Source organism: Oryctolagus cuniculus, chromosome 4, assembly GCF_964237555.1.
Source record: "Oryctolagus cuniculus chromosome 4, mOryCun1.1, whole genome shotgun sequence".
Classification (NCBI taxonomy): Eukaryota; Metazoa; Chordata; class Mammalia; order Lagomorpha; family Leporidae; genus Oryctolagus; species Oryctolagus cuniculus.
In genome coordinates, this window is record NC_091435.1 from 5,678,603 (window position 1) to 5,698,420 (window position 19,818).

The 19,818-nt window shown below is 44.6% G+C and overlaps 1 protein-coding gene across 5 annotated transcripts in view; it reads left to right on the forward strand.

Moving 5' to 3' along the window:
• The window catches only part of LCA5L (lebercilin LCA5 like), a 50,381-nt gene that overhangs the window by 16,645 nt on the left and 13,918 nt on the right, over positions 1–19,818 (forward strand). For 4 of the 5 annotated variants that reach the window (XM_051833557.2, XM_051833563.2, XM_051833558.2 and 1 more), the window contains exons 3-5: positions 12,355–12,668; positions 12,916–13,062; positions 18,318–18,832. In XM_051833557.2, the coding sequence (XP_051689517.2) occupies positions 12,356–12,668; positions 12,916–13,062; positions 18,318–18,832 (975 nt within the window). In that variant the 5' untranslated portion in view covers position 12,355. The remainder of the gene's footprint in view (positions 1–12,354; positions 12,669–12,915; positions 13,063–18,317; positions 18,833–19,818) is intronic. The other variant, XM_051833560.2, reaches the window with a different exon arrangement.

Genomic DNA, 19,818 nt, shown 5'->3' on the forward strand with positions numbered 1-19,818 from the left:
CACAAAAATTCAAGAAGCAAGAACAAGGAAGACAACACGACTCCATCAGAGGAACACAAAAACACTTCAATATTAGAATGTGAAGATGAGGAGATTGACGAAATGCCTGAAACAGAATTCAAAAGGTTCATCATAGGATTATTCAGAAGGAATAAGAAGCAAATTCATGAATTAAAGAAATCCATACATGAATTAAAAATTCTAGTCCCGGTTGGGGCGCTGGATTCTGTCCCGGTTGCCCCTCTTCCAGGCCAGCTCTCTGCTGTGGCCAGGGAGTGCAGTGGAGGATGGCCCAAGTGCTTGGGCCCTGCACCCCATGGGAGACCAGGATAAGTACCTGGCTCCTGCCATTGGATCAGCAAGGTGCGCCGGCCGCCACGTGCTGGCCACGGTGGCCATTGGAGGGTGAACCAATGGCAAAAGGAAGACCTTTCTCAGTCTCTCTCTCACTGTCCACTCTGCCTGTCAAAAAAAAAGTTTTTTTATTTTGTTATTTTTTAAGTAATTTATTAATACATTAGATTCTCAGGGTCACAGCAAATGCATGATAATGACTCCAACACAGTTCTCATGATTTCTCATGTTAATGTGGTAATACAAAGAGGGCAGATTCAAATTATTTAAATGAAGAATTCAATATGTCAGATAAAAAACACAGTGGAAAATCTGAACAACAGACTTGGTGAGGCAAAAGAAAGAATACCCAGACTAAAAAGAGATACTATCAAACAACACAACATACAGGTCACAGGACTTCCTGAAGGTATGGAAAGAGAGAATGGATTAGAAGGCCTATCCAGTGAAATAATTATAGAAAATGTCCCCAATTTGGAGAAAGCACATGAAGCACACAGAACTCCTTATAGATATAACCAGAAAACAACTTCAACACAACACATTATAGTCAAACTTTCAGTAGTAAAGCATAAAGAAAAGATTCTAAAATGTGCATAAGAGAAATGCTGGATTACTTTCAGAGGATCACCAATTAGACTCACGGCAGACTTATCAGAAACACTACAGGCTAGGAAAGAATGGAGAGACATAGTCCAAGTCTTAAGGGAAAAAAAACTGTTAGAATACTGTACCCTGCAAAGCTCTCCTTTGTGAACAAAGGTGAAATAAAGACATTCCATAAGAAAAAAATTGAAAAAATTTGTCACCACTTGTCTAGCCTTACAAAAGATTCTTAAGGATTTGCTACACACAGAAGCACAAACATTGTCATCATTATGAAAGAATGTGAAGACAGAAAAACTTCCAGTGAAAGTACAAAGGAAATCCAAAGCAAACAATAGAAATATTTATGGGAAAATGGCATGGACAAGTCATTACTTATCAACCTTGAATGTAAATGGCCTAAACTCTAATTAAAAGATAAAGGTTGAGGCCGGCGCTGTTTCATAGTGGGTAAAGCTGCCACCTGCAGTGCCAGCATCCCATATGGGCGCCAGTTCAAGTCCTGGATGCTCCACTTCTGATCCAGCTCTCTGCTATGGCCTGGGAAAGCAGTGGAAGATGGCCCAAGTCCTTCAGCCCCTGCACCCACATGGGAGAAGAGGAAGCGCCAGGCTCCTGATGTGAGATCAGCGCTGCTCCGGCCAAGAACCAGCAGATGGAAAACCTTTCTTTCTCTCTCTCTGCCTCTTCTCTCTTTTTTTTAAAGATTTATTTTATTTATTTGAAAGACGGAGTTACAGAGGGAGGTAGAGACAGAGAGAGGCCTTCCATCCGCTGGTTCACTCCCTAGATGGCCACAACGGCAGAGCTGATTTGTAGTCAGGAGCCAGGAGCTTCTTCTGAGTCTCCCACTTAGGTGCAGGGGCCCAAGGACCTGGGCCATCTTCCACTGCTTTCCCATGCGATAGCAGAGAGCTGGATCAGAAGAGGAGCAGCCGGGATAGAACCAGTGCCCATATGGATTGCAGGCACTTGAGGCCGGGGCTTTAACCCACTGCACCACAGTGCTGGCCCCTCTCTGCCTCTCCTCTCTGTGAGTAACTCTGACTTTCAAATAAATAAATCCTTAAAAAAGTTTTTTAGGCCGGTGCCGCGGCTCATTAGGCTAATCCTCCGCCTTGTGGCGCCGGCACACCGGGTTCTAGTCCCGGTTGGGGCGCTGGATTCTGTCCCGGTTGCCCCTCTTCCAGGCCAGCTCTCTGCTGTGGCCAGGGAGTGCAGTGGAGGATGGCCCAAGTGCTTGGGCCCTGCACCCCATGGGAGACCAGGATAAGTACCTGGCTCCTGCCATTGGATCAGCAAGGTGCGCCGGCCGCCACGTGCTGGCCACGGTGGCCATTGGAGGGTGAACCAATGGCAAAAGGAAGACCTTTCTCAGTCTCTCTCTCACTGTCCACTCTGCCTGTCAAAAAAAAAAAGTTTTTTTATTTTGTTATTTTTTAAGTAATTTATTAATACATTAGATTCTCAGGGTCACAGCAAATGCATGATAATGACTCCAACACAGTTCTCATGATTTCTCATGTTAATGTGGTAATACAAAGAGGGCAGATTCAATGTATTTCATAGGTAGAATTCTAAGAAAATAGTGATATTAAATCATCTTTAAAAATCTATCTTATAGGACTATACAAATAAAGGATATAAATTACAAGATTTTTCATATAGTACTTGTCATATAGTCTTGCTCACAAATAGTGGCAAAATTCTGTCATTATCTATATTGTATAAAAACTGGAAATTTTGCATTGTGTATATCTTTTATTTACAGCATGTGTTTCACATCCTGGGCTTGTAGAATTCTTTAATCAGTGTACACCATACTGTGAAGCAAAGAATATAAGTTCTTGCTGACAAATACTCGTTTGAATACTACTCTGTTATTATTTTCTTACACTCCTTAACTACATTACTTATGAAGATGTTTCCATCAAAAAAAAGCACTTCCTTTAATGATAGTAAATGCATTTTGTTGGGCAATGGCCATCTTGTCAAATAAATATGTAAAAATAAACAAAATACTTATTCTTAATGCTTCCTTAAATAAGGTAATGGTGACTGTTAGTAAACTATATCAGTAATAACTTCATTGAATATTCAACAAGTGTTATGTATCACTCCTTTTACAGTTGAAGCAGTTATCACCTGTCATATTCTAAATATTAATTATAGTAACAAATTATAAAACAACTGGATTCACTAAAAACAAAAGTGTTACTATAAGTTCTAGTCTAAGAGACTGCTATAAAGCTATTATGTTTTAATAGATGAGATCCTCAGCCGGCGCCGCGGCTCACTAGGCTAATCCTCCGCCTAGCGGCGCCGGCACAATGGTTCTAGTCCCAGTCGGGGCGCCGGATTCTGTCCCGGTTGCCCCTCTTCCAGTCCAGCTCTCTGCTGTGGCCAGGGAGTGCAGTGGAGGATGGCCCAAGTACTTGGGCCCTGCACCCCAGGGGAGACCAGGAGAAGCACCTGGCTCCTGCCATCAGATCAGTGTGGTGCGCCGGCCGCAGCGCGCTGGCCGCGGCAGCCATTGGAGGGTGAACCAACGCAAAAAGGAGGACCTTTCTCTCTGTCTCTCTCTCACTGTCCACTCTGCCTGTCAAAAAAAAAAAAAAGGCTGTGCATAAATAATCAATAAAGTGATATGTGTAGCTATGAAAAATGGTAATTTTCCTGTTCTAGAAGCTTTGACAATGCCCTTAAGTAAACAGAGTAGCATTTTGAAAAGTAGATGTGTGAAAACAAGACTATCTTGAAAATGTTCATTCTTCCTCTAGCTTTTCTTCCTTGTACCATTTGAGATTTTGTCTTTTGATAATTTTGATCACACATTCTTCTATTGTACTTCCTTCTGCATTTGACACAAGACAACCCTAACTGGAAAAGACACTGAAGGTACTAAATTTGGAGTTTTTGAGCATGGACTATTTGCATGTGAAAAAGAAAAACACCCATAAAAAGCAAAATTTATGAAATTTTCATAGTGATATTTTAATTATATAATGAGCCATTTTTATACTTATGAAAAGTTTTAAGGCTAGACCAATGGTAAAGATCGATCACTTCCTTTGTGATTATCAAAATTTTGCTGTACTTGCGTCATGTATCTTTTGTGGATTTTTAACTATGTTTTTTAACAAATTCCAGACATGGTTTCACTTTGCACCTACATACTTCAACATTATCTTAGTCATTTTGAAAGTTTTAGACCAGGAATCGGTAAATTACCTTCATGCCATGCCATAACTTTTTATTTGTGGTAATAAAACCAAAAGGAATCTGTGCCCAGGCTTGAACTGCTTCTAAAAGATGTGTTCCTTGAAGTTGGTGGCCACCTTTGTCCACTAATGGATCTGAAAGTTGACATCCTGAGTGTAAACCTCCTCATAGTGTACCCACAACATAACTGTCAACTTCTCCATTTATCTGTCATGAATAAAGTTTATTAGAAGGATGACCCTAATATTGGATGTGAGCTTTAAAAGCCAATTTGCAAGCATTAGAGTTCATTAACAAATGGACAAATTATTCACCATGCATCCTGCGACAACCAGTGGTAACACCCTTGTGGGTGGAGCACTTCAGTTGAGAGCTATAGCTACAAGAGACAACTTGTACTGTCTGGTGACAGCAAGTGGGAAAGTGAAGCAGTGAGCTCCAGGATCAGTGTACTCCAGAAAAAAGAGATCAGAAAGGCATTCTTGGAAATCAGATCAGTGAGGATCAGGAGTTTTTTATCTTTTTAAAATGAGGCTGGGAATTTTCTAAGATGAAAAATCAATAATTTGCATTATTCTTCCTCAGTGTATGATGTTCAAAATCATGTGACTGTTTCTTAAAAATATGCAATGTCCCTCGACCTATGAAATCAAAATATCTAGCATTGTGACCTGATATTCAGCTCCCAACTGATTTCCAGTGGTAGGCAGCCAATTAGTAGTTCCCGTATTTCTCTCTGTAGTGTAAAGTTAGGTTGGCTGCTTTGGAATTGAGGGAAACTTCATAAAGTACAAATTCTTAAACCTCATCTTCAGAAATTCTGAATACTAAAGTCTGGATGAGGTTGAACAATTTCCCAAGTAATCTGATGTCCAGCCAGGTCTGGAAATCCTAAAATTAAATGAGCAATCTCTAAGGGCTTTTTCTAATAGTCAATGATTCTTTGCACTGCAACTGAAAAAGTAGTTTTGCTTTCACCGTGATGTTGTCCTTGATTTGAACTCATTATAGCAGATCTGAAACTACACAGTGATTGCATCTTCCATAAAAGCAAAAGTTAGTAATTGATTACAAGAAAAATCATTTAAATATACCAAGAAATCTAACTGGTATTAAAGAGACTTGGTAGAAAAAAATTATCAAATTATATATTTATTTGAGAAGCAGAATTACAGAGAGAGGGAGAGACAGAGAAGTCTTCCATCTGCTGGTTCACTCCCTAAATGGCTGCAATGGGGCAGCTGGACTGATCTGAAGCCAGGAGCCAGGAGCTTCTTAAGGTCTCCCATGTGGGTGCAGTGGCCCAAGGACCTGGGCCATCTCACATGCTTTCCTAGGCCTTTAGCAGGGAGCTGGATCAGAAGTGGAGCAGCTGGGACTCAAATTAGCACAATATGGGATGCTAGCACTATAAGTGGAGGCTTAACCTACTACACCATAGCACCGGCCCTACAATACCAGATTTCAAGACATACTACAGGGCAGTTATAATCAAACCAGCCTGGTACTGGCAAAATAAGACATATAGACCAGAATAGAAACTCCAGAATCAATCCACACATATGCAACCAACTTTTATCTGTGTCTTTGACAAAGGAGCTAAAATCAGTCCTGGGAGCAAGGACAGTGTCTTCAACAAATGGTGCTGGAAAACTGGATCTCTACATGCAGAAATATGAAACAAGACCCATAGATCTCACCTTACACAAAAAATCCACCCAAAATGGATCAAGGACCTAAATCTATAACCTGATAACCATCAAATTACTAGAGAACACTGGGGAAACTCTACAAGACATTGGCATAGACAGACTTCTTGGAAAAGACCCCAGAAGCACAGGCAATCAAAGCCAAAATTGACGAACAGGATGACATCAAATTGAGATGCTTCTGTACTGCAAAAGAAACACTCAGCAAAATGAAGAGGCAACCGACAGAATGAGAGAAATTATTTGCAAACTACACAACTGATAAAGGATTAATAACCAGAATATGTAAAGAGATCAAGAAACAGTGACAACAAAACAGCCCAGTTAAGAAATGGGCAAGGGACTTAAACAGGTATTTTTCAAAAGAGGAAATCCGAACAGCCAACAGACACATGAAAAAAATGCTCAGGATCACTAGCCCTCCGAGAAATGCAAATCAAAACCATAATGAGGTTTAGCCCTTGTTAGAATGTCTTTCATACAGAAATCAACGAACAACAAACGCTGGTGAGGATGTGGGGAAAAGGGTCCTCTAATCCGCTGTTGGTGGGAATGTAAACTGGGGCAGCCATTGTGGAAGATACCTCAGGAATCTGAAAATAGATCTACTGTATGACCCATCAATCTCACTCCTGGGAATTTACCCAAACAAAATAAAATCAGCATATGAAAGAGTTGACTATGCCATGTTTATTGCAGCTTAATTCACAATAGCTAAGATATAGAATCAACCCAGATGTCCATCAACTGATGACTGGCTAAAGAAAGTATGGTATATATACACTATGGAGCACTACTCAGCGATTAAAAAAAATGAAATCCTGTCTTATGCAACAAAATGGACACAACTGAAAATCATTATACCTAGTGGAAAAAGCCAGTCCCAAAAAGACGGATACCATTTGTTTTCCCTGATCTGTGGTAAGCAATAGAGTACCTGAAATGTAATGTATTGGAGTAAAATTAACATTTTGAGATTTGATGATTGTTTAAGCCCTTGTCTCTACTGTTGAAAAACAGTGTTTTTTTCTTCATACTATTTGTTAAACTCTTTACGTAGTGTAGGGTGAATCTTATGAGTATAAAGTAAACTGAAAATAGATCTTTGTAAAAATTAGAGTGGGAATAGGAGAGAGAGGAGGAAGAAGGATGGGAATGTGGGCAGGAGGGAGAGTAGGGTGTGAAGTATCATTCTGTTCCTAAAACTTCATATATGAAATACATGGAATTTATGTAAATGAAATAAAATGTTTTTAAATTGTGTGCTGTCCTCACCCTTGTGTTGTTTGCAGTTGTGGAGCTTAGTAAGAAAGCATTGTCCCTGGATCTGGAAGGTCACTTAAGCTGCCACCTGAGCCTGTTCCCTCCATGTGGCGAGGAGCAGGTGACATGAAAGCAGTTTGAACAAAGTAAAAGCACTGGTTAAATAATGAGCACAGGCTAATATTACTCATAAGATAATTTGGGCTAAGATTTCTTGTCACGGAGAGATTACAGACTGCCCAGTGTACTTCAGAGAAGACTAGCACATCACACAGCACAGCAAAAAGCAGAAACTGTGCAAAGAAACCTCTCAGGAGAGAGAACATTAGATCCCTGTGGAGAAGGATGTGCTGCTAGCTCGTTTCTCTTTTTGCTTTCTTGATAAAGCAGGGACCTTGAGACTTTAAGACCCTGAGCATAGTTTGTTTTTGTTTTTGTTTTTTTGACAGGCAGAGTGGACAGAGAGACAGAGAGAAAGGTCTTCCTTTTCCGGTGGTTCACCCCCCAGTGGCTGGCGCGCCACGCTGATCCGAAGCCAGGAACCAGGTGCCTCTCCTGGTCTCCCATGCGGGTGCAGGGCCCAAGGACTTGGGCCTTCCTCCACTGCACTCCCGGGCCACAGCAGAGAGCTGGACTGGAAGAGGAGCAACCACGACAGAATCTGGCACCCCGACTGGGACTAGAACCCAGGGTGCTGGCGCCGCAGGCAGAGGATTAGCCTATTGAGCCGCAGCGCCAGCCATAGGGTTTGTTTTGACCTGATGCTGAGGTAGGCTGCTGTGAAAGAGATTCTAGTGATGTTATGCCTTTGTGCAGTAGCTTTATAAAGAAGTGAGGAAGGGGCCGGCACCGCGGCTCACTAGGCTAATCCTCCGCCTTGCGGCGCCGGCACACCGGGTTCTAGTCCCGGTTGGGGTGCCGGATTCTGTCCCGGTTGCCCCTCTTCCAGGCCAGCTCTCTGCTGTGGCCAGGGAGTGCAGTGGAGGATGGCCCAAGTGCTTGGGCCCTGCACCCCATGGGAGACCAGGATAAGCACCTGGCTCCTGCCATCGGATCAGCATGGTGCGCCGGCTGCAGCGCGCCGGCCACTGCGGCCATTGGAGGATGAACCAATGGCAAAAGGAAGACCTTTCTCTCTGTTTCTCTCTCTCACTGTCCACTCTGCCTGTCAAAAATAAAAAAAAATTAAAAAAAAAAAAAGTGAAGAAGGGCCAGCACTGGGGCTTAGCAGGTAAAGCCACCCTCTGCAGTGCTGGCATCCCATATGGTCGCCGGTTCTAGTCCTGGCTGCTCCACTTCCAATCCAGCTCTCTGCTATGGCCTGGGAAAGCAGTAGAAGATGGCCCAAGTCCTTGGGCCCCTGCATCCACGTGGGAGACCTGGAAGAAGCTCCTGGCTCCTGGGTTCGGATTGGTCCAGTTCTGGCCATTGCAGTCATTTGGGGAGTGAACCAGGGGATGGAAGACCTCTCTCTCTGTCTCTCCCTTTCTCTGCCTGTAACTCACCACCCATATGGGATGCCAGTGCCACAGGCAGAGGCTTAACCTATTATGCCACAGCACTGGCCCCAGAATCCAGCATTTCTAAATTCCACAGCTGTCTGGAACTACCTTGGAGCTAGACACATGGTGTGGAACGTTTGGGTTCTGGGGCAGAGTGCGTGCTGTCAGCCTGCATCAGAGGGTGGTCCCAGCTCCCGATGAGAAGCTTCAGCTGGAACCGCAGAGCTCGTGGGGCACAGGTGGGAGTGTGGGTGTGAAGCCAACGGGAAAGTCCCGTCATCCAGCCTGCTGGCACACGGGTTACCTGGTTCAGTCAGTAGTTCAATATGCTGCCTATGCCCAATACCGGGAAATAATCGAAAATAAATAAAATTAAAAACGTGATTTTTTCCCACTGACTGTTAAGATTCTGGGACTAAAAAGCTGAGGAGTCACCTTAGCTCCGTGGACCCCTGAAGCAGCCTCTGAGAGCTGCTCTGGGGGCTCAAACATTCCTGATGTACAAGTGAAAACTGGGCTTAAGTTACTCTAAGTTGCACTTAATTTTTTTTAAATTTGTTTATGTGAAAGAGTTGCACAGAGAGGAGACAGAGAGAGAGATCTTTCATCCGCTGGTTCACTGGCCAAATGGCCGCTACAGCTCGTGCTGGGCCAAGCCGAAGCCAGGATCCTGGAGCTTCCTCTGGGTCTCCTCTATGGGTGCAGGGGTCCAAGGACTTGGGCCATCCTCCACAGCTTTTCTCAGGCCATTTCTATTCAGCTTGATCAGAAGGGGAGCAGCCGGGAGTCAAACTGGCGCCCACATGGGATGCCAGCATCGCAGGTGGCGGCTGAACCCACTACACCACAGCCCCGGCCTCTCAGTTGCACTTAATTTAATCAAACCTACCCTAAGTGAAAAAAAAAAAAAACGGCTCCATGTGGGTCTTGAATTACTTTTTGAGTCAAGGACTTTGTTTACAAGGACTTCCTACTGTGCAATGTCACATGCCCGTGATTAGGAAGTAGGATCACACCATCAGATTTTTCATTTTTAGGTTGTAAACACACATTTCTGTGAAGTCTAACTATTATTATTCAATTCCCAAATAAAGTTTTGATTTTTCAGATTGAATAAGTATATAATAATTAGACAAAAACTTCAATTTGATTCTTCCAAACTGATTATTTATAGAAGTTCGTTTTCAGTGTAGCTGAAAATATGGTCAGTTCCTCTAAGGAAATGTAAATTTTTCATTTGGTGGATTTTCTTCAAATCTCCAATCCCTGGAAGATTTCCCCACGAAGACTGGTTTTTCTGAATCGCTTCTTTTGTCACCAGAGTATATAATCATGGAAGTCAGATTCATACTAAAATAGTTGAAAGTAGGGCTGGTGCTGTGGCAGGTGAAGCCACTGCCTACAGTACCAGCATCCCATATGGGCGCCAGTTCAAGTCCCAGCTGTTCCACTTCCGATGCAGCTCTCTGCTGTGTCCTGGGAAAGCAGTAGAAGATGGCCCAAGTCCTTGGGCCCCTACATCCACGTGAGAGACCCAGAAGAAGCTCCTGGCTCCTGGCTTTAGCCTGGCCCGGCTCCAGCCATTGCAGCCATTTGGGGAGTGAACCAGCAGATGGAAAACCTCTCTCTCTCTGCCTCTGCCTCTAACTTTTCTGTAACTCTGCCTTTCAAGTAAATATAGATCTTTAAAAAAAAAAAAAAAAAACAGCAACCACACTAAAAAAAAATAGTTGAAAGCATAGAAAGGAAGTTCCCTGAATTAAAACTTAAGAACCTTATAATCAGTGGATCAAATTACATCACCGGGACCCACTATCACTTTTAATGTTAGAACAGATATTAGCTCTAGGGAGCCAGTTTTGATACTCAGCTTTCTACTGACTCTGAAGTGTGTGATCTAATCTTTAGCAGGTGTGCCTCTCCACATGTACCTCTGCATTTCACACAGCGGCCACGCTACCCAAGTGCTCTCATTGTCTCCAGTGCTAATCGGGGCCAAAGAACCCAGCAAATAGCCAGCCTTTAAAAATGAGATTGTGGGGCCAGTGCTGTGGCGTAGCCAGTAAAGCCACCGCCTCCAGTGCAGGCATCCCACATGGGTGCCAGTTTGAGTCTTGGCTGCTCCACTTCTGATCCAGCTCTCTGCTATGGCCTGGGAAAGCAGTGGAAGATGGCCCAAGTCCTTGGGCCCCTGCACCCACATGGGAGACCTGGAAGAAGCTCCTGGCTCCTGGCTTCGGATCGGCACAGCTCCAGCCATTGCATCCAATTGAGGAGTGAACCAGCAGATGGAAGACCTCTCTCTCTCTTTCTTTCTCTCTCTGTGTAACTCTGATTTTCAAATAAATAAATAAATCTTTAAAAATAAAAATGAGATTGTGAGACAGCACTGTGCATTGTGATGTACCAGGTTAAGGCGCCTCCTGAGATGCTGCCATTCCACATGGGCACTGGTTCTTCTCCCAGCTGCTCCTCTTCCGATCCAGCTTCCTGCTGATGTGACTGGGAAAGCAGATGAAAATGGCCCAAGTGCTTTGAGCCCCTGCCACCCACTTGGGAGACCTGGAAGAAGCTCCTGGCTCCTGGTTTCTGCCTGTCCCAGCCTTGGCTGTTGCAGCATCTGGGGGGTGAACCAGTGGATGGAAGATATCTCTCTCTCCCTCTCCCTCCCTCTCTCTCTCTCTCTCACCTCTGCCTCTACTTCTCTGTAACTCTTTCAAATAAAAAAATCTTTTTTAAAAAGATTTATTTATTTATTTGAAAGTCAGAGTTACACAGAGAGAAGGAGAGGCAGAGAGAGAGAGGTCTTCCATCTGCTGGGTCACTCCCCAGTTGGCTGCAACAGCTGGAGCTGTGCTGATCCAAAGCCAGGAGCCAGGAGCTTCTTCTGGGTCTCCCAAGCGGATGCAGGGGCCCAAAGACTTGGGCCATCTTCTACTGCTTTCCCAGGCCGTAGCAGAGAGCTGGGTCAGAAGAGGAGCAGTCGGGACTAGAAGCAACACCTATATGGGATGCTGGCACTGCAGATGGCGGCTTTACCCACAACACCACAGCACCAGCCCCAAAATAAATATTTTTTTTTAACTTGTGACTTATTCCCCCTGCACCCATGTGGGAGACCTGGAAGAAGCTACTGACTCCTGGCTTCAGATAGGCCCAGCTCCAGCCGTTGTGGCCATTTGGGGAGTCAACCAGTGGATGGAAAATCTTTCTCGGTCTCTCTATAACTCTACTTCTCAAATAAATAAATAAAATATTTTTTAAAAAGTTGTAACTAATTTCCCCTGTACCCATGTAGATGACCTGGAAGAAGCTTCTGGCTTCTGCCTGGCCCAGCTCTAGCTGTTGTGGTCATTTGGGGAGTGAACCAGCAGGTGGAAGATCTCTCTCTAACTCTGCCTTTCAAATAAATAATTTTTTTTTAAAAATGAGATTGTAATTCACTAATAGATTGTTGTTGTTATCTCATATGGACTTGATCTTAAATTACCTGTGAATATTATGTCACCAAAGTTGGTCTCTGATGTCTTATGTTTTATGCAGAAATAATATAAAAACAAATTCTTCTAGAAAATATTTCAAAATAATGTGTTTTTCTCACACTCCTAGTTAGCCATTTATAGCTAAAGAGAATACAGTAAAGCAGGGGTTATTTTAACGTCAATAGTGATACCTTCAAAACATCCCTTCTTTATCAGGATGTCTGCTGTGTCTCTGGCTGACCCCACAAAGCCAGCTGTCGATGACCACTTCCGCGGCGTGGTGCTGGAGCCCAGCGGGGCCCCTGCGGAGCGCGCGGGCAGCCCTGGCGCCGCGTCGGACCGGAGCGTGGACTACAGCAGGTCGCAGTGCTCCTGCGGCAGCCTGGGCTCCCACTGCGACTACTCCGAGGACTTCCTCTCCGAGTGCTCCGAGGCAGCCAAGAAGAGAAACCATTTAGAGCAGCCTGCGGCCAAAGGAAAGAAGGAGGAGAAGAAGAAGTGCAACGCCTGCAAAAGCTCCCAGCCTCGAGGTAAGCAGCAGGCTTTCCCGTCGAGCCGGCGCGGCCATTCAACGCACTAGTGACGGAGGCGACCGGTTCTGTCTCACTGTCTTTTTCATAACGTGAATGTGCATTCCAGCCAGCTTTGAGAGGAGGAAGTAGGAAGCAGAAATTAAGAACAATTACGAAATAACAGAGATGCTTAAACGGGCTGCCTACCCCTCCTCCCACAGCTGGCTGTGCCGGAGCCTGCTGGTGAGGTTCATTCCGTTTGCAGGTGACAGGTGGCCTTGTTACAGAGCACAGCAGTACCTGGATTTCACTGGCTTCTTGCCTTTCATCGCCACTGAAGAACCCAGGTTTGAACCGGCAATGAAAAGTAAATGCGTGGCTCAGCACCCCAAGAGGATGTCCCCCAAGTGCGGTGAGGCATACTGGCAAAGACGGGCTTTTGAAACAGAGGTGTTCAAGAGGCTGTCAATAATGTCATTTCCCTGTGGGTGCTAACACTGCCCGACTCCATCAACTCCCGTCTGTGCAGACTGGAATGTGCCTTGCGCTACCATCCATCTCCCTGCTGTGCAGACCGTAGTCCCTTCCTCCTACGTGAGGCCATCTTGATCTGACAGCACTTCTGGTGTAGAAACAGCTGTGCTGTTCTCCACGCTGACCATCACAGCATCCCGGGTCAACTGTTGGAAGTGCTTGCGAGCCTACTGTTTGTGGTCCACCCCTGCCACGGTCACAGTTGCGAGCCTACTGTTTGTGGTCCACGCCTGCCACAGTCACAGTTGCGAGCCTACTGTTTGTGGTCCACGTCTGCCACGGTCACAGTCACTCGCATATGTCTCCCCCAGCCCGGGATAACCAGGTGTGTCTGGGGCCCTTTGTGCCACTTCTGGAAAATCTAGAATCTTCAGTTACCCTTTCTTCTAGCGGTAGACTCATGTGAGGCCAGTGTCTGTGAACCTCCTCAAGCTCTATGCATTTTTTGTGTCCACTGAAATTAGGGATTTTGTAGCGGGAAGGAGCCATAGATTTCACCTGGGCCTCCTCCACCCACTGGTGAGGCCCAGGGCAGAGAAGATGAAAAGCCCAGTTCCTTCTCTAACACTGAGACTCCACCAATAAAGAAAGTCTACTCATGGCATTAGGAGGAGGTTATCTCGATGGAACATCATCATGGTTAGGTCCTACAGTTTCCACCATTCCTTACCCACATATGAAATTTATGAGGCTCTGGAAACCAACCGTTGGCTCCAAAACTGATTTGGCAACAAAAACCTGATTTGATCTGTTAGGAGGCTGGACTATATTTTGCCTAGTGTGAATAGTCATATTTTAATTATAAAATATTGTTTGACTAAAGGGTGCTGCCCCAGATCTTACTAGGAGAACTACATGAATCACTACAGATGCATTGACCTAAAAAAAAATAAAACCCAAAAAACTGAACAATTCTGGTCCCAGGAGTTTATGACCTGGGATCATGACTCTATATAGTACACTCTACATTGATCTAAGCTTCTATGGGACGATGGGAGAGGGCAGTTAGCATCTATAAAGGTATTCCTACAAGGAACAAGCTGCTTTTGAGTTCCAAATGTCTTATAATTTTGCTTTTTAAAAGTGATTCCTTATTTATTCTTCAAATATCTACTGAGTCCTTTATGTAACATACCTATTCATAAATTAGGATCAACCTAAATTGATTCACTCACCTCACGGGAGACTATAATTCTGAATTCCATTATCCAGAAGAGTGAAAAATTTCATCTTCAAAGTCCTTTTGTGTATCAATACTCTGAAATTATTTTAAATAATTTTTATGCACCTTTAATTAAAATTTTATATCTATGAGGACCTTTCCCAGTGTATGATAAACTTGAAACAATAATTGTAACTTTAAGCTTTGTCACAGGATGATGAAATATTTTTCCTTGTTTTGTTTTCTTGTTTCTTTTGTTTTCATACAGCTCATGTTTTGCAAGTGTTTGCTGAGGTGATTTAAGCAGCAAGTAATTTGCTCCACCCTAGGGTAATACAATTCTGACCCAAAGCAAAGAGGCTGAATGGTTAGCCAGTGCAGCTCCTTCACAGTGAATGTTCAGTCTCCCGTCAGTGTATCTCTGACGCCCAGGGGCTGGTAACATTGGATTAGGGCTACCTGTGGAGATCCAGCATTCACGAAGGAATAGGAACATCAGAGACTATTTTCAATTCCTATCTTCAAAGCAGATTTTGTGGCAGGAAGCAGTTGCATAGAGCAAGATGGTAAGGATGAAGTGAGGACTTCCGTTGGGTAGGACCTTTGCTCTCATCCAACACTGGAGACGTACTTAAGTCATTGTAAACAGCAAGCATAGTTCTACAGTTTGCTTTTCAAAAATTGTTTCCTTTTGTAGAAAATGTACTTTTAGAATTCTTTCAGTTATGTAGCCTGTTAATTAGAAAATTGTTTCCTTGATATATTTTGTCAATATAATACCAGAATGTGTAGAAATCATTCAAAATCTTGGTATGCAAAAAAAGTTAATCAAATGCTTGGACAACTTTTGTGCTGTAGTCCTTGGTCAGGTATAAGTGGAAAACCTAAGACAGTGTTGAAGAAACACCTCTGTCAGACAAACCTTGGATGCTACTGAGAACAAACAAGGCAACACCCCTCCTTTGAACCCCTACTTTCCCCTAGGTCCTGACGGAAGCAGGTCCATCTCTTTGAAGGTGAAATCGCTGTAGACCCAGCAGAGAAAGAGAAGAGCCTGGTAGAGGGCCACATAAATAAGAATGTGGCTCAGGACTTGCAGAATCAGAGTGAAGGTGTGGGGACCACAGGACAGAGTGGGACCATGAGACAGAAGCAGACAGTGACCAGGAGTGGGAACTGGGGTGAAGCCAGCAGGGGAGAAGGAAACAGCATAGGGCAGAGAGGTGAGGGGAGAACAGGCCTTCCCAAAGGACGGCTGGGGTGGGATGAACCCCCGGAAGGGCCTGGGAGGGAACAGGGCCCGAGCAGGGTGAGTTCACTGGTTGCATGGTTAAATGCAGGCCCACTCTCAGGGATATGGGGTCAAGGACACGATTTAGTCTTAGTAATATGATGTGCGCCTTTTGACTAACCACGGACTTAGCCGTATATGTTTTTGGTGAATTGATTTCAACTGAGAGTGTTTTATCTCAGTAGTATAAAAATTAGGTATCTTAACAGAGGTTTAATTAGTCAGCTGAATCTTATTGTGTGAAATGGAAATCAAATAGTATATCATTCAATTATAAATTATAGCATTCTTAGCACGCATAGGTTAGGATAATGAGATATTCAAGTCATTAAGGATTAAACTCAATTTCAGTTTTCTGTAACTTTTCTAGTTGCACACGTATGTATGATGTATATAGTATGAATCTGTTGTAAGCCACTCAAATGCAAGTGCTATGTTTACCTTTCTGAAGCAAATAACCCGGGCTCATCCTTTCCCACCAACGCCCACGTAAGTAGACAGGAAATCCCATCGCAGGCCTGCCTGGGGAGTAGAATGCGCCCCGGAGGGGTAGTCCACACAGACAAGAACACTTGGGGAAGACCCACTGCTCCTACATCTTCATCACTTATGTGCACCTTGTCGAAACAAGGGGAGAGTGACAGAGAAAAGGGAGAGAAAGAGAGAGAGATCTCCCATCTGCTGGTTCACTCCCCAAATGGATGCAGCGGCCAGGGTTGGTACAGACCAAAGCCAAGAGCCCAGGGCTCCAACTGGGTCTACCACGGTGGTGGCAGGGGTCCAAGTGCTTAGGCCGCCCTCCGCTGCTTTCCAGGCTCATTAGAGGGAGCTGAGCCAGCCAGGACTCAAACGGGGCTCTGGTACGGAATGCCAGCGTTGCTGGCAGCAGCTTCGCTTGCTGCACCCCGTGCCTGACTGAGAGCATCCGCGCTTTCTGTGCATATCTTGAGTCCTGGGACCTTGGCCGGAGTCCCCCCAGCCGTGGCGTTCAGTCCTGAGGGACCCTTTCATGATGCTCCTGCGTGGCATGGAGTGGAACACAAACCCCCACTGCCCATGGAACCTGCCACCTCTCAACCTTCCAGTCCCAGGGAGAGCCCCTCACCTCCAGGGTCAGACCGCCCAAGAGCTGGAAAACAGTACACATTGGGGTTCAAGTTCAGTTACGCTGGCCGTGGTGTGGAACACAGCCCCATTCAGCCCTTTACAAACCAGCCTGACCACCCTGCTCCAGGGAGGGTTTCCCTAGCCAGTGGTCAGAGCGTCCAGCGTCTGACCGCACCACAGCTGACACCTGCTCACCAGCCTCCGGTAGGTGGCCTGGGAGCAGCCTACTGAGCTTCCCATGTGTTCCTGCTCCGGAAAATCTATTCTCAGATACTCAGATGTTCAAGCATAGGTCCTGCTAAATTGTTCCCAGTGGGAAAACGAGTATCTTTGAAGGGCATAGTTGCCAAGATACTCCACCGGTCATTGTTGGGAATACCGATGCTGTGACTGCTATAAATTCTGCATGGCCTATCACAGTCATGATTCAAATATTCCTCCTCAAAGCATGCTTCTTTTTAATGGGCTCGTCGTTTCCATCACAAGTAGAACTGCCTTTCCCACTACTTAGACAAAATATATGTGTCCACATTTGAGCCAAAAGCTCAAGGCCAGGACTCCAGTAACACTGGCCTCTAACACCCTCCTCGCTCCAGAATGAGGACCAGAGTTCTTCATTCTTTAGAATCCAGTTCCAGTGTCTTTTTCTCAGAATAGAGATGTACTGCTACGTGCATATGCACACACATACGCATGCATATACATAGCTCAAATGCACACGCCTACAGGGCAGTAGCATGGGCACACAGACAGCGGGTTCTGCCTCACCAAGACTAGCCACCGGCGCCCACTGACAGTTAACTTCCCAAAGCATCAGTTTGCCCACCTTGAAAACAGGGTAACGGTACAGTATTATTACACAGACACTGATTATACCCCGATTCAATTATAAAAGCCCAGTGATTTTTTTTAGATAATCTTTGATTAAAATGGACCCTTGAGCACATGCCAAGTACTGCACTGTGTGGCCAGCCAAGGAGGAGGAAGCAGGTGCCTGCACTGGATTTGTTGAGGTGGAATATCCGCGTCGATTCCAGTTATGTTCTGAGCAGTTTAATGGCTTTTTCAGTGTCATTCTGAATATGTGACATCTCACATTCGCTCTCACATTACGCTCAGATTACCTCATGACATATTGCCGAGAGGATTAGGTCACATCATCTATATATAGCATTTAGTTCAATGCCTGACACACGCCAAGCACTTAGCAAATGTTAGCTAGTGCAGTATTGTGAGTTTTACCATAGCTTTTATATAGAAGTCTTGATACAGCTTTTAGAGTCAAAGAAAGCTTGGCTTTCAGTGCCTTCAGTGTACCTCATAGCTGTGCAACCTTGGGTAAATGACTAAAATGCTTCAGCTATAAAGTAGAATAAAAATTGTATTAAATTAACTATCCATATATAAAGTACAAAGCCTCAATCATAGGTGTTCATGAAATGCTAGTTCTTTCTTGTTCTGGTTACGCTTATGTTTGTATATATGTGTGCAGGATGGGGCGAGGGCTACGCATATGGGCGTATTTTTGCATTTGTGATATATTGGTAATAAACTGGATTATCTGCTTACACAGGCCAGAAGGAAATCTCAATTGAAAAAAAGCACACCTGGAATGCTTCATTTTTAAATTCTCAAATCAATATGATTACCCAGAGAAGGGATGCTATGGTTCATCGCATATTCTCAGCAAGGATTCATAAGTTCAAGGAACTAAAAAATGAATTAGCTGATGTACATCGTAAATTGGAAGCCATCGTCATAGAGAACCAATTTTTGAAACAACTGCAGCTTAGGCACTTGAAGGCTCTAGGAAAGTATGAGAATTCACAGATCAACCTGCCTCAAATCATGCTTAAACACCAGAATGAAGTGAGGACCTTACGGCGGCTGCTTAGGAAATCCCAGGAAAAGGAGAGAGCCGTGTCTAGGAAGCTGCGAGAGACGCACAGCGAGCTACTGAAGGTGAAGGACGCCCTGCAGGCGCTGCAGAGGCTCAACGAAGACAGAAACCTGGCCGAGAGGGAAGAACTCACGCAGAGGCTGTCGGTTCTCACAGCGAAAATGGAGGCCAATGACAAAAAAATACAGGTCTGTATGTCAGAGGCCAGCCAAGACATTGTAAGATCCCAGAGTGAACACAGGGAGGGTGCACCTTGTGCACAGGCGCCCCTCCACAGCGGAGCGCTGCACACGGCCCGGAGTGGCATGCCACACGGAGCGCTCCTGCTGGCGCCCAGGCGGGGCGGGCAGGGAGAGGCCGGAGGCAAACCCCAGGTTCAGAGCTGCAAATGTTCATTCTGTTCAACCGTTCACCCTAGTGAGCTCGTCTCTCTGCAAATGAGGGGGCTATGTTAAGGAAGTTTGTGCAGGCCCGCAAACTTGCATTGTGTTGTGTGAAACCTTAGAATCCAGCCCTCTGCTCTAAACTGCTTCTTTGAAGGCCATTTCCCTAAACACCTGACCAGTGTCGCCGTCAGTCTGTCTCCTGTCCGGTAGTCTCCTTCAGCAATCTGGCCAGTCACTGCCACAGGCACTTTTAGTTATTTAAGAAATGGGAATTTTGCCAGATAACAATCCTGAAAACAAGGAAGGAAAAGGAATTAAAACAACTAAGAGGTAAATGACAACAGTACGTGGTTGTCCAAAGCCAGGGGATTATACCAGGGATGGTTGCAGGGAAGGCCCTCATCTTGCTGAGAATTCTCCTGCCTGTTGTACGTTGCAGATAGTTTTGGTCTCTGTGGACATAAACATAAACGGGATTCACTTACTGTTTAATTCTTTAATATTTTATGGTAACAGGCAAATATTTCCTATGATCTTGAAATAATATCAAGTTCATGTTATCCACATCTCAATTATTTCTTCTATAAGATGGATACGTAAGAGCCAGAAAATAACAAGCAATGCGATTTGGTCTTTTAATTCATATTAGATCCATCTAGGCGAACGTCTCTATGTAAAACTACATATGTTTTACCTTATCTACATATTTTACATATAAATATTTAGGTAGTTCATGTTTCGGGACCTACAGACAAAACCAAAGTTAACTAATGAACTAGTCAGTGATT